Here is a 15,427-nt window from a genome sequence, read left to right as displayed (position 1 = left end):
CTTAGATTGGACTTGAATTCTCATGGAACCGTTAAGTATTCTCATGAATCTGACACTGGTGAAAGACCTGATTTGCTCAGCAATAATGTAAGCTAATGATTGGGTAGTAACAATTGCTTGGCAGAGGAAGTAGATTCATGCTTGTGAGGGATCTGGCCTAAGGACAGAAAGTTATATCAGATGAGCTCAATGTTTGCTGTTTATCAATGTATGACATTTATGAATTAAATGTGGAGAAAACTGAGAGCCAATTTTAATCACACTTTTGAACAGCTTCTTTTACAACACTGAAATATCCAAAACCAACATTCTACAACTATCGGCAAAGCAAACTTGTAACTTTACTTTTAAAACAAAATTATGAAAATATGAGACATATGAAAATATTTTGACATTCTGTCAACTGAAATGGTTATATTTTATATTAAAATATCTGATAATTATAAGATGAGGGGGATAGTGCGCAGGAAGCTGAAAGGGAAAATCAAGAGAGTCAAAAATGTCCAAGGTGCTTGGAGGTTATTTAAAAACACAGTCTTAAAAGCTCAGCTGGAATGTGTTCTGCAGGTTAGGAAAGGCAGCTCCCAGTCCAAAAGAAAGCCACCATGGTTAACAAGGGAGGTTGAGGAAATTATTAGGGAAAAAAAGATGTCTTTTAGAAAATGGAAGTCCAACTTAACTGATGAAGAATACCAGAGAGAACACAAATGGTGGCAAAAGAGAAGCAAGTTAGCTGTAAGGGGAGGCAAAAGGATTATGAGAGAACGCATGCCTCTGAACATCAAGACTAGCAACAAACAAGTTCTTCAAGTACATCAAAAAAAGCAGGAAAGCCAGCTATAGGGAAGCCCCGGTAGGCCCGTTAGATGATGAAGGAACAAAAAGGTGTGCTAAGATGACTTAGGGGAGATTGCAGAGAAGCTGAATGAATTCTTTGCATCTGTCTTCACCCTAAGAGGTGAGGTGAGAGACAATTCCTGCACCTGAACCAAGCTTCTTAGGAGGTGAATCGGAGGAAACCAGGGGCCAAGATAGTGGTAGACAAGAGGAAGAAGTTCTTGGCAGCCATTGATAAACTAAATGCTACCAAACTCCCCTGGCCCAGATTGCATTTTCATCCAAGAGTTCTTAAAGAGCTCTAAGCATGAAATTGCTGATGTTCTCTCATTAATATGCAATTTATCCCTGAAATCCAGGTTGCTCCATCCCTGAAGACTGGAAGATGGCCAATGTCACACCAATCTTTAAGAAAGGGTCTAGGGGACCCAGAAATTACAGGCCAGTCAGTTTGACATCTGTTCCTGGTAAATTAGTAGAATCTATCATTAAAAGATAACATTATTAAACATGTAGAAACGCAAGACCTGCTGAGGAAGAGTCAGCATGGCTTTTGTAGAGAGCAAGTCCTGTCTTACAAACTTACTAGAGTTCTTTGAGTGTGTAAACAGACATGTGGATAATAAGGGGAACCAGTGGACATTGTCTACTTGGATTTCCGCAAAGGCTTTTTGACAAAGTTCCTCACCAGAGACTATTGAGAAAAACTCAGCTAAATGAAGGAATAAGGGGAAGTCCTCCTATGGATTAAAAACTGGTTGAGAAACAGGAAACAAAGGGTGGGTATAAATGGGAAGTTCCTCACAATGGAGAGAGATGTCCGGGGAGTGGTGTCCCCCAAGCTGATCCGCTTTTGGGACCAGTGCTCTTTAACTTATTCATAAATGACCTGGAAGTAGGGTGGGTAGTATGGTGGCCAAGTTTGCAGATGATACCTCAAATTATGTAGGGTGGTAAGAACCACAAAGGATTGCTAAGAGCTCCAAAGCGGACCTTGATAAATTAGGGTGAGTGGGCTAAGGAAATGGCAAATGCCGTTCAATGTAGCTAACATGTGAAGTGATGCACATAGGGGCAAAAAATCCAAACTTCACATTACATCGCTACAGGGTCAGTGCTAACAGTCACAGACCAGGAAGAGGGATTTGGGCTGTCTTAGTTGATAGTTCCATGGGAATGTCAACTCAATGGCATGGCAGTTGCTGTGAAAAAAGGGCAACTCCTATGCTGGGGATAATTAGGAAAGGAGTTGATAATAAAACTGCAAGGATTGTCATCATGCCCTTATATAAAGCAGTGAATGCGACCGCACTTGGAGTACTGTGTGTTCAGTTCTGGTCGCCACATCTCAAAGGATATCCAGAAGAGATAGAAAAAGTGCAGAGAAGGGCAAGCAACAAGGATGATTGAAGGATTGGAGCACCTTCCGTGAGTATGAGGAGAGAGGCTGCAGCGTTTGGGACTCCTTTTAGTTTGGAGAGAGGGAGACTTCTGAGGGGGGATAGGATTGCAGAAGTCTATAAAATTATGCATGGGGTAGAAAATGCTTGACAGAGAGAAATTTTTCTCTCTTTCTCCCAATACTATAGGAACCAGGGCATACATTGAAAAAATGCTGGGGGGAAAGAACAGGACTAATAAAAGGAAACACTTCTTCACCACCGGCGTGTGATTGGTGTTTGGAATATGCTGCCACAGGAGGTGGTGATGGCCACTAACCTGGATAGCTTTAAAAAGGGCTTGGACAGATTTATGGAGGAGAAGTCTATCTATGGCTACCAATCTTGATCCTCCTTGATCTCAGATTGCAAATGCCTTAGCAGACCAGGTGCTCAGGAGCAGCAGCAGCAGCAGAAGGCCATTGCTTTCACATCCTGCATGTGAGCTCCCAAAGGCACCTGGTGGGCCACTGCGAGTAGCAGAATGCTGGACTAGATGGACTCTGGTCTGATCCAGCAGGCTAGTTCTTATGTTCTTATGTTCTTATAATTTTAAAAAGTATGATGCATTGCTAAAATGTCATAAATAGACAAATTCATAGGTGGCCTTTTCTCTACAGTGCTAAGTTAGAGTGTTGTGGGTTTCTGGGTTGTATGGCTGTGTTCCAGTACCATTTTCAGTTGTTTAGCCATTCATAAGATTACCTCTGTCACGTGAATAGTATAAGGCCTACATTTTCGTCTTCTTTAATTTTAAATATTTTTAAATCTTTGTTGTTGATTTTGTTACCAAAGCCTACACATTAAAATGCCTCCTTGTACACAGCAGTTATCAGCCAGACCTGAGATGGGCTAGAGGGGGCCTGTTTTTAGGAAGCAGTGTCCCAACCTGGTTCCCCTCCCCTGAAGAATACCTTAGCAGTACAAGCCAAAGATGGAAGCCATTTCCTGTATGTACACAGTGGTACCAATAGAGAATAGATCTGCCTGAGCAAGTCCACTTACCACTTATTAGAATGTGTAGCTGTTAGCTTCACCTGAACCCATTTGGGATAGCCCTGCCCAGAAAAGGAGTTCCTGTTCTGAGACTGAAGCACACCTGGTCTCTGTTCAACAAAGGATATACAAACACCAGCAATGCAATCAAGGTTTCCTGCTAACCATTCTTCTCCTGCTTTACTCCTGAGAAAGTCCACCTCAGTTTGAATGGGAATAGCCCTGGAGTTGAGATGTCATCAGTCTCACCTAAAATCTAATCATCTCTGGATGCTTCCTGGGTTTGAACCATAAAGCTAAGTGTCCACTTCATTGTTTTCCTTCAGAGGACAAAAGCCATCTTTGTCTAGGAAGATTTGTTCTCTTCACTTAGCTAGATGGCCAAATTTTCCTTTAATTAGGCTGTCCACCTTGCAGTCCATGTTCAATATTTCCTGGAGCATGCTCTGGTTTAGTTATACTGCTCCCAGAGCTGCTTTCACCCCATCTCTTTGGAGCTCAATGCGGGCATTGAACTCTGCTTCTCAGACCATTCCTTTTCTGGACAGGTAATTATTGCCCACATCAACCTCAATCTTTTCCAAACCCTATCTTTCCTCCCTTTCTAAATCTTAGGGTTCTCCAAATATTTTTGTGTGTATTTTTTACCCCAATTACATGCTTGCAAGTTTATTATTTTTGCTTCCAAATAATTTTTTTAAACTTTCACTCTTTGGTCTCCTGCAGATTTCTAAGGGAGAACAACCTGATATAAACAGGTAGATTGACCCAGTTACCCCCGCCCCCTTGCAAAGCAAAGTCTATCTCTCAGTAATTCTCCAACCTAAAAGGGGACAGACAGGTAACATAGCCACCCCAGAAGGGAAAAAAAGAAAAGATAAACACAGAAGGTATACATTGTATGTCATCAAATATGTTTTAGACAGTTTCCTGGCAAAACCTTATCCATTTCACTCATCCAGTAACTTTTGAAAAGGCAGACCAGCTGGAAACAGTAAGGGATTATTCAGTACTGCCCAAAGCTCTTGGAAAGGTATTTACTATTTCAAGTCATGGACCAGCTAGGTCCAGTAATTCTTCTACTGAATAGTTAGTCAGAAGAGGAAACTTTATGGGAAGAAACAGCTAGGAACCAGCACAGTGACTCTTCACCCACCCAGCCAGCTCTGAGCCAGCTGTGGAAAGCAGTTGCCAGTCTGCTCACTGTCATCTTCACCACAGCCTCAGGAATGGCATGAAAGACATACCAATAGCTAGCGTTCAGGGAGAGAAGGCAGTATGGTATAGTTTGATCTCATCAGATATTGGAAGCTAAGCAAGATCAGTACTTGATTGGGAGACCTCAGAGAAAGGCCCTTTCCACATGACCAGCAAGCGAGGGTGCATCGGCATAAACTATGCCAATGCACCCCCCCCCTGGGACTGTTCGCATAGATGGTCCCGGTAGGGGCGCAGGCAACGGCACAGCCTTTGCACAGGCTGCGCCATCCCCAATCAGTTTACCTGCTCCTGCTGGCTGCCGTCGTGTTGGGGAGGCCAGGAAACATGCCCCCATGGCCAGAGCGGTGGCAGCGGGTGGAAGGCGCCACTTTTGAAAAACCTTGCTTGTGGAGCGAGGTTCAAAAGTGGCATTTCCGTGCAGCTTGGGCGGCATGAGCATGCCGCTGCTGCGTTGCAGCAGCACCTGCTGTGTGAATGCCTCCTTAGAGATGGCGTTTTTGCCATCCCTGGGGTGCTGTTTACTGCCCGTGCGGAAACAGCCATAGATTTTGCAGAAGAAAGCAATGGCAAACCACCTCTTCTTCTCACTTGCCTTGAAAGCCTCTTGCTGGGGTCGCCATAAGTTGGGTGCATCTTGAAGCCACTTTACATATACATTAAGGCGGATTCCACACAGGACAAAAACAGCTGTGTGAAAATGGTGTGAAAATGGTGTAAACCTTTTACACCATTTTTCACCATTTTCACAGCACTGTTATTAGCCCATGCAGAATCTGCCATAGTCAGCATTCATACTTTTCAAAAAGCCCTATGAAAGCCCTATAAAATATTTTTCAAAGCCCTACGAAATATTTTCTATTTTAGAATTTTAGTACTGTGTAAAATTCTATTTTACTAATTGGAGTCCTCAGATTTTTTCCTGAGCTTTTCCTTCAGTTTTTAGCCTTCAGATCTTTACTGCATATGAAATTATATGCACAGGAAATCAACGGAATTTCCTTTTAGCAACAGTATCTGTCAAAGCAAACATTAAACATTTGCAGACATTTGTCTTTTACAAGATTAGAACAATTACAAGACAATTGGATATGTAATCACTAAATATATAATGAAAAGGGACAATTAAGACTGCAGTTATTCCCCTTTTATCCTTACAAAGAGAACAATTTTTCTTGACAATGTTTTGATTAGAATATCTGTTTTTTCAAGTGTTGTTTCTGGATATACTCAGTGGGAAAACGTGGTCAACTAGGGAAAATTCTATGCCCCATGAGATTTCTGGTTAAGCTGGACATAAATCTCATGTCTTTGGTTGTTTGTTTCCCATGACAAAACAAGGACTTTGGACATAATGAGACCTAGCTGCTTCTTTCAAAAGAGGAAATTCACAGAGAGCTCACCATGAAATTGATTCCGCAGCATGGAATCCTTGTTTTATTGAGAACATTTATAGTAGTCCTTGGTTTATTGTGAACATTTTTCATCTAGGCACAATTCAACAAACAGTTATGCACACTTACATACCACTAAAACTGACAGGATTTAAGTGTCTGTTACTGTTTGCAGATGACCAGCTTTAGAATCCAACACTTGCCAAGTTTATGTGGAAATGTATCCACTAATCTCAATAGAACACTAAAAAATAAATGCCATTTTAAACCATTTTTAGGGTAGAAGGTTTCAAACAAGCTTCTTGCCTTACAAAATGGAGGGGCTGATAAGGATGCTAATGTTCATACATTTCAGGCAATTATATCAGAATTCTGGGATTCCTGATTTCTTTCAGATTTAATTTTTTGGTCTTTTTTCACAGGCTTCTCCTTTAATCTTTGCTTTTCTCCACAGTGCAAATAGCCCATAATTTTTTATGTGCCACTTGAAAGGACAGAGTACAACTGATGATACCAGTTTCTCTTGTTATAATTACTTGGTTTAAATTTAATGCTTAATTTAATGTAGTCATAGAACCATAATGAAAGTATAGCCCTCCTGTGGCTCTATGAAAGACTGTTTTTCTCTGCAAAGTAAAAAATGTAATGGAAATATTTCCATCAGTCAACAACCAACACAACAGTTCATATATTATATCTTATTTGAGGCTAGGGACTGGCATGTCACCACAGGTATCAGCTGTATCAGTGACTTTTTACTGCTGCTTCACACATAGGGCGAATTCCCACTGCCTCCTTAGCACGGTTTCGAGCCACTTACTAACACGGTTTCATCGACGTCCTCCCCATGACTTCTGTGGCAGCAACTGTTTCTGACGCTCGTTCGCCCTGTTAATCCGCATTCTGGCAGAACCTGGATGCAAGTGGTTCAGGCCCCGTTATCACAGTTTATGGCTGTTCCGAGGGGAGGAACAAGGTTTGGAACCTGGAGTTGTTCCCAGCCCCAGAGCATGACGTGCATTTCGCGCAGCCAATCAGATTGATTTGACCCTTGCGCAGTCTACTTCCGGGTTGATGGAACGATCACGTTTCTGAGCAGGTGCAATACAAGTAAACGGTCGCCTGGTAACCGATTTAACGGTAAAACTTTCAGAAAATAGTTGCTTTACTGTAAATGACAAGTGTTCATAGTGGTTGCACTTCAGCGTTCGCACAGGTTTTTTAATGGGTAAAAATGGGTAGTGTTTCTGAAGTGGCTAACAGGTCCTGCCCAATTGAACACCGACCAATCAGATTAGGGCAATGAAGCGTGATCACATGGCTGTGGGGATTGCAATGATGCCTGCACCCGGGAGTGTCTGCTGTGTGCTCGCTGTGGTGGGGAGGGAGAAACTGCGATGAGGAGAACACGGATTCACAAGGAACAGGTTTGGATCAGCTTGCAATTTCAAGTGGGGATTTGCCCATAGTGAATTATTTCATGCCTGAGCATTTTCCACATGGGGCGGAAATCCCCCCAAATGGTGATTTTTCCAGCACTTTTCTGGATCCATTCAGCTAGTGTCCTACCACTGGGCACAGCTAGGCTGCAGGTAAGTGAGGGAAGGGGGAGAGGTTTTTTTATTTTTTTGCTGCCGCCTCCAAACTCCACATGGTCTCAGAGGCAGCAAATGGCAAAGGTTCAGCTCTCCACCGCATGCTGCCTCCCAGACCCAAGTGGAATTCAAAGGCAAGTATTTACTAACCTGACATTAAAAACAAAAACTTGAGAAGCTGATTTGGAATACTGACTTTTTCCCAGGTTTTTTTTAAATGTATGGATTTATTAAATTCAAACCCTCAAAAATACTAATTTTTTACCCACCCCAGTGGCCATCATACCTTGCAACACAAAAACATTTTCAGCAATTGAATATTTATCATTTTATTTATTTATTTATTTAATCATTATCATTCTAACATTTATACCTCACTTTTATTCCCAGTTTTCTTTTTTTTCCTTTTTCTTGAGCCCTTTCCATTGCAGAGATATGCCTTTCCTCTTGCATATCTGCAATGAAAGCTGGGAATTCAAAGACCTGATACACAGATTGGTACAAAAATATTCAACTGCTGCCTCAAATATTCCCCTGTGGATGGGACAGGGGAAAAAATGCTGTGATGCTGGCAGGACCAAGAAAATCTGAAATTTCCCACCCACATAGCAGGCTTCCAGACATTACTGCAATCTTTTCATACCAGTGTAGATTTGTGAAAAATTGGAGAAAATCTGAGTATACCCTGGCAGGTACACAAATGCTTCACTTCAACCGCTTATTAGCTGCAATTTCACTGCTGGGAATACATGACCCAAGCATGTGGCCCACCAATCTGGATTGAGACCAGGGCACACAGTAAGAAGTGACTTCCCTCTCACTCCGCAGCTCTGTTTTTCCTACTAGAAGCTGTCATGGGGGAATGCACTGAACCTGTACTAATGGGACATTTTGGGTTAGAAAAATGGTATGGTAGAGGACAGCTGAAGCCCCATTAATCCAAATGCCATTATCTCAATCCATACTGGGGCCCAGCACATTTGGGGCAATATGTTCAAAGCAGGAACTGATGTGTGATTAACAGAAAGTTTGGGCATCCCAGATATAACACATTAAAAAGAGTAAGTTTGGTCCACTATGTATTCTCCAAGTTATATAAAAGCTCTGTTCAGTTTTAAATCAATTATGTATTATGGTACTTTTATTTAGGAAGCAACTAAATGATAATGAAAAAACTAAATGATAAGGAGAGCCAGTAGTGGTTAAGAGCAACAGACTTTTATCCAGAGAACCCAGTTCGATTCCTCACTTTCACATGAAGCCTGCTGGGTGACCCTGGACCAGTCAGTTCTCCCAGAACTCTCTCAGCCCACACAGACAATGCAAAACCACCTCTGCATGTCTCTTGCCTTGAAAACCCTATAGGGTCACCATGTGTTAGCTGACTTGATGGCACTTTACATACATTAATAATGGAAAAGCTTAATTCAGTATTTAAACATGTGTTCTTTTTCTTGGATAATTTAAATACTGATCCATGCTTGGTCCCAGGATATAGTCTGAAAATATACAATATTTTAGGTTTACTGAAACGAAGCAGGTTTTGATGTGGTCAGTACTTGAATTGAGGTCTGCCTTGGAGCCCTAGATAAGTTCCACGAAGAAACAAAAGGAGGATAAAATATAGTAAATAAAATGAAACACCCACTGTCCTATTCTCAAGTTCCTAAATTCAAACAGAATAGCTGCTTGGTGCTACCATTATATTGTATCTGCTCAGCAAATAACTTCATAGAACTAACGAAACAAAACATGTAAATTTTTAAAAGGATGTGGACCAATAGATTATGATTGACCCTGTCAGACACTGCCTTAATCCAGCTGTCTATGGAGATTGTCTGTGAGAACAATGGTGACCAATGCCATCTCCATCCTGTAGGTAGGCTGAAAGCTGGACTGAAATGGGTCCAATGCTGATGTTTCCTTCAGGAATGCCTGTAGCTAGTCCACTATCTCGACTATATTAACCAGTAAACAAAGAACTGAATCTGGGTGGTAGTTGGATGGAGCAGTAGCATCTAAAGATGGCTTCTTTAAGAGTGGTCTTACTGATGCCTCTTTCAACCCCCACCCTGAAATACCCCCAAACTTAGATAAATGTTAATACCCATCAGAGGTCCCCTTATCCAATCACCATTGGCTTTCACCAACCATGACAGACACAGATCCAAGGGGCAAGTGATGGGCTTCCCAGCCACTAGGGTCCTGTCAACATTGGCCTGGGAGAGTCAGTTGAACAGTTCCAATCAGATCTATCAGTCTCTGCACGTGAACATGAATAAGTTTATCACCTATGGTGGGGGCAGGATATCCAAACGGGCCTTCAGGGCAAAATGGTCTGACCACAACACTCCACTAATAAAGGTAAGACCTACACATACACCTATACCAAAGATCAAATCCAGTGTGTGGGCTACTAGACATGTGGGACCTGAAACAAACTGAGATAGTCCTAGTACTGCCATGGAACACATCAACATCAGTATGGATATTGAAGTTCTGGGTAACTTCAAGGTCTAACCTTCTACCGCTTCCAGGAAGCCTGGCAGGGCATCTGCTGGTGCCCTAGGTGTCTGGTACATTAGCCACACAGTCAGACTCTCTTCAGAATTGCACACTAAGCCAAAGATCTTTGGCACTGGGAATGCCCTGAAAGACTCCTGGATGAGTATTGCCATTATGATTGAACAAGTACAACTATATGTCTTTCTGGAGTGGCAGTTTTATTCAATCAGCACCTCCAACCAGGCACCCTTTGAACAAATTAAAGTAGATGAATGATAAAAGGAGGGTGGGCACAAGCCCAAATTTGGGCTTCATCACACCACAGGCTGCTTTAATAGTTAACCTCTTTTGAAAGGAGCACAAAAGAACAGTCAGCAGCAACAATAAAAGGATGTCACTGGCAGAGTTGTACAAAATAAATAACATTCTTGCTAATCTGCATTCAGTACCACTTTCAAAAGTTGAGTTGGCTAGCGTGATCACCGAAGAAGCCTTCTTCTCAAGAATGAGTTTTTGTTTAAAGAAAATCAAAGGACTTCTTAGTTGATTTGACTGCCTTATTCCCTGGCTCTCATACTGCAGACAGAAAAATAGCTTTCAGCTGCCAAAGCCAGAAAGATTCCATGTGGATTAGATTCTTTCCAACAGGATAGGATTGTGAAGCATTAGAAAGTAACTCAATGAAATCCCCAAAGACACCCATGCAACCAAGTCTCCATTTATACAGGTGGAGATAGGCAGGTTCTGAGGTCATTAAAAAGTCTGGATCATCTCTTGAGAAGTCACAAAAATTCAGATAACCAATCTAATTTCAGAGGCAGAAATTGACAGGTTGGAACCTACGGTGAAGTTGCCTTCTCTTCAGTGGAATGCCCCCTACTGTCCAAGCAAAGCTAAAGAAAACTTCCGTTCCTCCCTGGAACTACAGGGGCTTTCCTTGTTATTCCAGGAACAGCAAGCTCTGCGCCACCTAAAATGACAGATTTTACCTTCCTGAAAAACAGATAACATTAGGGTGGGGGAAAAGTGAATGACTCCATTCCATTGAAGAGAAGACATCTTCTCTTAATAGCAAACAAGGTGGAACAACTATTGACATGTGTGGATGCAGGGCTAATGAAACTAGAAAGGAAAGGGAAGGACAGCCCCTTTGGTTCCAGGGAGGGACGGAAGTTTTCTATAGCCCTGCTTGAATATTAGAATTTTTCTATAGCCCTGCTGGTTTGAATTTACCATTAGTGAATGACAAAGCCCCACTAAAGGAGGAAATCATTCCCAGCTGGGAAGTGACGTTCATCAATATTCTAAACAATCCGGTACATTGTCAGGATAAACAGTGTAATGAGCAAAAACTTATTTCAAAAAACCCAACCCCAAAATGGGTCAAATGGTAATCTAGAGAATGATATAAAAACCTTCCATGCTAAAGGGGGAACCATTCTAGGTCCCCAAAGGCTGCCTTCAGTTCAATTCAGCTGAAAGCTTCTCCTTTTGAACTTCTCAAGTTACAACCCTGTAAAAGCATGATCAGGCTAGGATATCTCTCTTTCTTCACACTAAATCAGAGCAACGTCTTTCTGTCCAGAATCTGGGATTGTTAGATTAAGTTCTATCCAAACATAAGATGAGACACTATCTTCTTCTCCATAGACATCTGGCCAGGCGTTCTCCAAATCATTTGGCAACACCAATTTTTCCAAAGGGAAGCACAGTATTGATTTGAAACTCTCAAAACAAGCAATTATTTTTTAGACTCATTGCCTACTATTTACCTGGCACACCTTGCACAGATGTTCAGTGTGACCTTGGCTTGTGGTTCAGCAGTATGTGTAGTTCGAGTTTGGTTAAATTTGCTTCCTGAAGAAATTACACTGGTTACTCCTTCCATTCTTAAATCATCAAGATCCTCTGCAAGAAAAAAAAGCAAACGCTGCTAAATATTAGCAGTTATAACAGTACAGTCCAAATATTAGAGAAATACAAGCAATAAAATCACTATAGAATTTGAAAAGTACAACAATAACAACAAAATGAACTGCAGAAATAAACATTTATACAACACACACAAACACAATATATATACTAGCAGTAAAGCCCGCAGTGGTAAGCAATACAGCAGGCTCTAGACAGCTGTTGGTGGCAGGCGCAGCAAAGAGGCAGGATCTGTACTCTGAATATCAGCTGTATTTATGTGAAAACTCTCTTTCTGTCTCTGTTCCCACTCACTCATCCTTTTTATTTTATCATGTCCCCCCTTTCCATTTCCCTTTTTTCTCTTTTCTGCTCCTTCTACAAGCTTTATCTTGTTTCTCTCCTATCTCTTATTTTGGTCTCTGCCTCCTGACTTTAACACTGGGTGTCTGTTCACCTCCCCCCCCCCCCCGCACAATCATGGCTCTCTGATCACTTCCCTCCATCATTGATGCTCTGCTTGCCTGGGCCCCCACTGTTGGCATAGTAGTGCTTGCCTGCCTACTTCCCCCAAACCTCAGCAGGGTCCTCGGTTGCCCCTCCCCATTCTTAGCATAGTGCTTACCTCTGCAGCCAGACCCAGAGTCTCTCCCAGCATTCACTCCCAGGAGATGCTTTATTCAATTGGGAGGAATTTAACCACAACTTATTGGGAGAGGATAGGCCGGGGCTGGACTGGCTGGTGCCAGGCCAGGTGGGAGGCTGGTGCCGCCAGGCCCTGCTTGAATGCAGGCAAACCCACTGAAGTAACAGCTTGACCTAACTCTTTCCAGCAACTGGAATGAACAAGCTGCATACTTGGGACAGTTATAAGGCTGACTATCCTGTTGTACAGTCTGCAAGTGCCATTCACTAAGAGTTCTATTCCATGATCAAAGGCACAGAAGCATATCTAGCTTGGAGTAATGAAGACTTCTTGTGTGTACAATGATCTTTGGTGTAAGACATGAATCTGGTCAGTATGTTTATCTATACTTGCAAGGGTAAAATAAGATGTTGATGTATTGAATGTTGTGAAATTTTCACCTTATGTCTACTGTCCAATAAGAAATGGTAATCTTTATCTTATTCATCATAACTAATTATGCTGAGAGAACAATCAATCAGCCTACTGATCACCGGATGTATGACTGAGTGTTAAGCTGGACTGTAGAAAGGGATGGCCAGAAGCATTGAAGAAACTCCATATAACTTTGTACTTGGGAACAATCTGTTTGGATATAGTCACATTCAGGTCTCCTGATTAACCCCAATCATTAAGGTTCTAATTTATATAGTCTCAGAACACATTGACCCTTAAAATAGCAAACACACTATCCTGTCTTATACTGCATTAAACCCTAAGAGCAACAAAGCCAAGCCCACGCGCTCAGCGGCACTCTGCCGTGAATGGCTGGTGCAAAGCTGTGGAGCTCGAGCAGTAAAAGCAATGTTGGAACGTCGCCCTGTGCACACATCTCAACTTCCTTAAAAAACGGAGAAGCCTATTGCCTGATTGGTTGGAAGGCTGCACGTCACAGAATCAACTTCACGCAAACACGCTGAAGTTCCCCACCACCCCACGGCAAACGCGGCGTTTTGAGAAAAGTTGCTGTTTTAAGAGGAGCTAATTTGGCGTGCGCTAAGGAGGTGGGAGAGCAGCAGATTCGGGGCGGCTGCACTGTGGCCCCTGGTGCGGTGGGGAGCGCAGAGGATCCCTGGGTCTTTTCACGAGGTTACCCCGCAGCATATGGTGAGTGGGGAAAGGCCCACTGTCTACTCAAACTTGCAGGTGCTCTCTGAGGTTTCAGGCTGCGACATCACCTACAGCCAGATCCTTTAACCAGAAATGCTGAGGTTGATCATGTGGCCTTCTGCATACAAAGCAAAAGCTTATTTACTGGCCCACACCACTTTCCCAAACATAATTATTCTTTTATTAATCCAGAGTTAGATCACTGGCCATGTTGGTGTTTCTGCACAATCACATTGATTTTCAACCATTAATATCCTGGTTGGTTGCACATGTGCAATCTTTTACATGCCTCAGCACACACAGCTTCTTTCATGTAAGGCAATGATAAGGATAGTTGACAGCCTTTTCAATTACCCGCATGGTATCCATAATATTGCTTTCCAATTAGAAAAGCATGAGAAGGTAAAAACATATGGGCAGGAAGAAAAGCCTGGTTTTAGATAACTCAAAAAACAATCTAGGCTTAAAAACTGACTTTGCTTTGCTGGTATGTTTGCCTACTTAGGGAGAAGCAGTATTCAGGAATCTTTCTTCACCATTACTTGCAGATTCTTCATATTGAACAGAAAGCCTTTATTGGCATATTAAAAAAACACAATAGCTACAAAACAAACCAATACAGCAAAACACATCCAATGCAAACCCGCATCACACATCGATCCATGTTCACATCTTCAACAAAAAGAAGGCCCCCAGTTCTCATTCCACTGGGCCCGAACCGCCCAACAACAAGCAAATTCTGTCTGCATCATACTGGCCATGTTTGTTATGATTACTATTAGCAAGAGACAGAAATTGAAACACATATTAAATCTAAAATTAATACCACAGATAAACATTTCAGAGCTGCTACAGAGACATGCTAAATTCCCAGGTTAATATATTGTAGTATAGCAATAAAATATTAAAGTAAGGTGGCGTGATAAGGAAGGTAGAAGTTAATTACTTATGCTCTAAACATACTTAGACCCATTGCTGGATTATTTGCATTCAATTATTTCAAGGAGAAAGTTTGCCACAATCTCAGGGTTGGTATTATTCAGAAGAATTGGAATTGCAACCACGTCAGCAGGGGCCATGGTGAGTAGTGGTATGGAATTTACATATCGATCTCTGACTCCCTTGGTTCTCGAGCAGTGAAACAGAGAATGGGCTATGGTTTCAATCTGCGTTTGGTTGCAGGAACATAATCTTTGAGTTTTATCAAATTATTGAACCTGCCACGCAAAAAAGCGGAGGAGCATAACATTAAAATCTGGCGGCGTCAAATTTCGCCGTTGTTATGGGTTAACCAGAGTAATTACCTAGTTAGCCATTTGGCCTTGGATCGGGGGTATTGCTAGATTAAGTGGTGAGCATGTCCTTTTTGCTGCCTTGGTCAGTGTTTGGAATTCCACATCAAGCAGTTTCACTTTCAGGGTGTTATAAGCCTCAGTAAGGGTAAGCATACTGAGCGATTCCAAAGATAGACCAATGGTTTCAATTTTGTTTTTGATAATATTTGACCATAACATTGATTTGCTATCTTGTAGAAAAGAGTGAATGAAACTGGAAGAGTCCTGTTGATAATGTATTTTGAGCCAATATTTGAATGCTCTTAACCAAGCCAAGGTCTCAAAAGTGATCTGTCCTGTTTCCAGGCAAATAGCAGCAAAGGGAACACAGTTAGGGAGGCCCATTATTTTGTGTAGAAATTTGGATTGTAGAGTGTTAATGGTTTTATAAACTGCAGAGATC

At 42.0% G+C, this 15,427-nt stretch overlaps 1 protein-coding gene across 4 annotated transcripts in view; it reads right to left on the bottom strand.

Moving 5' to 3' along the window:
- Positions 1-15,427, bottom strand: part of LG09H8orf34 (linkage group 09 C8orf34 homolog) — a 111,785-nt gene that overhangs the window by 35,315 nt on the left and 61,043 nt on the right. For all 4 annotated transcript variants that reach the window (XR_007245511.1, XR_007245512.1, XM_048508279.1 and 1 more), the window contains exon 8: positions 11,757-11,892. Coding sequence is in view for 2 of the 4 variants with exons in the window: in XM_048508279.1 (XP_048364236.1) it covers positions 11,757-11,892 (136 nt within the window). In the remaining 2 variants the exon portion in view is untranslated. The remainder of the gene's footprint in view (positions 1-11,756; positions 11,893-15,427) is intronic.

This window comes from Sphaerodactylus townsendi, linkage group LG09 (genome assembly GCF_021028975.2).
Source record: "Sphaerodactylus townsendi isolate TG3544 linkage group LG09, MPM_Stown_v2.3, whole genome shotgun sequence".
In the NCBI taxonomy this organism is placed as follows: Eukaryota; Metazoa; Chordata; class Lepidosauria; order Squamata; family Sphaerodactylidae; genus Sphaerodactylus; species Sphaerodactylus townsendi.
This window is presented reverse-complemented; position numbering and strand designations above follow the sequence as displayed.